Source organism: Notothenia rossii, assembly GCF_949606895.1.
Source record: "Notothenia rossii genome assembly, chromosome: 1".
Taxonomy (NCBI): domain Eukaryota; kingdom Metazoa; phylum Chordata; class Actinopteri; order Perciformes; family Nototheniidae; genus Notothenia; species Notothenia rossii.
In genome coordinates this window covers 5060775-5063683 of record NC_136912.1, presented here as the reverse complement: position 1 = coordinate 5063683, position 2909 = coordinate 5060775, and the positions used below count along the sequence as shown (strand labels likewise).

At 37.7% G+C, this 2909-nt stretch overlaps 1 protein-coding gene across 1 annotated transcript in view; it reads right to left on the bottom strand.

Moving 5' to 3' along the window:
• The window catches only part of LOC307045309 (uncharacterized protein), a gene marked incomplete at its 5' end in the record, with an annotated part of 36020 nt that extends 33325 nt beyond the window's left edge, over window positions 1-2695 (bottom strand). Inside the window, 2 exons of the mRNA XM_079690880.1 lie at window positions 2334-2407; window positions 2633-2695. Coding sequence (XP_079547006.1) covers window positions 2334-2407; window positions 2633-2695 — 137 coding nt within the window. The remainder of the gene's footprint in view (window positions 1-2333; window positions 2408-2632) is intronic.
• Between the last annotated feature and the right edge of the window lie 214 nt (window positions 2696-2909).

Below are 2909 nucleotides of genomic sequence, written 5' to 3'. Positions count from 1 at the left end.
ACACACACACACAAATTCCATGTGTTGTATGTAATTATTAACAAATATACTAAGTCTGACATCTTCATTGACATTTTACAATCAAAGGGAACATCCCCAAAAAATGGGAACCTCCTCTAATAAGCTCACTAAACAAATATCAGTTCACAGAAATGTTATTTCATTTTTACAAGTGGCATGTTTGTAAAGAACAGGTTATTAAACAGTGGAATAAAACTATTTTTAAACTATTGGAAAGCACGGGAAATGTGTGTGTATTGAAATTAACCATTAACATGACATACACATGAAGTCATGAACACTAACCCAGATATTAGTTGTCTAACTTGAACCTAAAACACTTGTAGCCTGTCTCTGCATTCCCCTTATTCCACAATAAGGGGAATGTTAACACAGACACCTGTCAGCCCGCACTCTGCTGTTCCTCAGCACCACTCCCCCTCCTTCCCGCTGAAATTATGAATGAAAAGTGTATCATAGATAACACGGCAGGGTCCGTGACAGTTTGTTTTCATCTGATTTCAAATAAACAAATTATTGGTTTTAAGAATATTAAACTTGTTTAGCCAAATTCAGATGATAAATAAAACCTTGAAGTTTGTAAAGGCATAATTACAAGAGGCAACTTAACGTCACAGCAGGCATAAGAACAGCCGGTGTTTCTTGTGAGGGTTTCCCCAGGAAACAAACACAATACACACAAATGCGTCACAGATTATTTTTGCGGTATTTGAAATCATGTACGCAGCTCGCGACGTAACTAGGAGTCAAGTGGACGGTATCAGTACTACAAGTAAAAAAATAAAAATAAAAATAATTATATTTTTTATTAATTACATTGTTCATAAATTAATCTGAGGGCCGCAAAAAGAGGAGGTGGGGTCCGCATGCGGCCCGCGGGCCGCCATTTGCCCATCCCTGCTCTGGAATATAAGGATATTTTCTCGATATCTAGACGTCTCCTTAAATCACCTTTTAAATGTACTTCTTATAACATGGCACCATATTACTTATCAAAATGTTCAGGACAGTCTCTGGTCTTGCTAGAAATGCAAGTCACTCACCCTAGAGCACTGTCTTATGAGATACTTAGCTGAAAAGGAGAAATCCGATTTTTGGAAAACCTTAAAATTCTTGTGAAAACACATTTACTCATCTCATCTATTTTTTGTGCGCTTTAGATTTGGTTTACAAAAGTAGTGAAATAATTATATGAATTACATTATAGGCCTATATAGATTAAATTAAATGTTATTCATGTGTAAAATAGTTCCATCCCTCTGCTTTCACCACAGAAAAGTTACATCAGGACTGATTCATGACTTCATATTTCATACCAAGGTTCATGTGATGTGTACAAATACAAATTGAGCATTAGAACTTATTTTTTCAACCAACAATTTATGTTAACATAAGAAACTGTAAAATCTCAATATTTACAATACCAGAACTTTTTCAATCAATTATTCATTATAAATGTAAAGACAGGGGGAGCAGTGTCATGGTCTTTGTCTGTCTTCCAGGACAGGGGGTCTGGCTGCTGTGTAGGTGGGGGTGATGGTGCATGGGCTGCTGGTGGCTCTGTCGGAGGGAGGTAGGTGTGATTGTCCCAGGTTGATGCTGGTGGCTGTGTGGGAGGTACGTCTGCTAGGCGAGACTTCTTTGCTGGCTGGGTTGATCGTGATGGCTGTGGTGGAGGCCTTTGTACCGAGGTGTATCTTAATCTTGTGGCAGATGGAGATGGAGATGGAGGCCACTGTAGTGATGATGGCCCTCTGGTCCTTGGTGGTGATGGCTGATTAGCTGTACACTTTACGAATATAATGTTTTTTTATGGACAACTTTACCAGTCAATCTCGTCCAACTGATATTGCTGCTGTCACTCTTCGGCTCTTGGTAGTTCAGGCACGGAATATTGACACAAATCTGACTCCATACATATTTCACCTTTTTGCTTTTATATGACTTTAAAAATTCACATTTATGCAAACTAAAAATATGAAGACTTTATAATATGTAACGCACACAGTTATTGATATAACAACCTTTATGTACAGGTACAACAATCAATTGACAAGAAAATATATATTTAATATATATCATTTTTCATTCAAAAGCATGTCCTGGTTTCAAGATTTGCAGCTTATCTTTTTACTTAATTTTGAAATAAGGCCTCATTTGACCTTTTTCAGTGAAACTGATAAAGAGATATGGTTCATGTGTTACAAAAAAATATCCGAGGATTTGACGAACAATCTATTTAGAATATGTTCCTAATACCAATTAAAGCTGTTCGGTTAATGTGGTACCATGTTAATGTAGATATACATTACCTGGCATAGAGAGAAGGAAGACGGTAAACCCTCCTGCTGTTGAACTCATAGCTGCCCTTCTCGTCTCCGTGTGGCTTCAGTGACAGTAGAAAAGAGGATGGATGTACACAAGAAACAATTGACACTTACTTTAAAAGGAAGTTCTCTCGGACCGTTACGCCTCTCTGTGGGCTTGAAGGTATACAAAGATCTAAACAGGTGTGTAAAACACCACTTCCTTTTCCTCACATTATTAATATACACTGTTTGTTGTTTTGCACCAAGGGCTTTGTGGTGAACCTGAATCATCCACACCTCACCACCTCTCGAATGCTGGGGATGAATGTGTTCTTGTCTTCCTTTATTGTAAATGCTGGCTCCATTCAGAATATGAGACAATGCTCTTTAAACTTCTGTGAAACTGCCTCGACACTATGACCTGAAAGACACATGTATTAATAATGACTGAACAAAGTCATGATGAATTCATTCATTCGTGCTTATCTGAGGTTTTACATTTTAATTATCAATATTTCAGAAATCCACGTGTGAAATCAGACGACACTACAACCTGCAGCACAAACTGAAGCTTAGCCA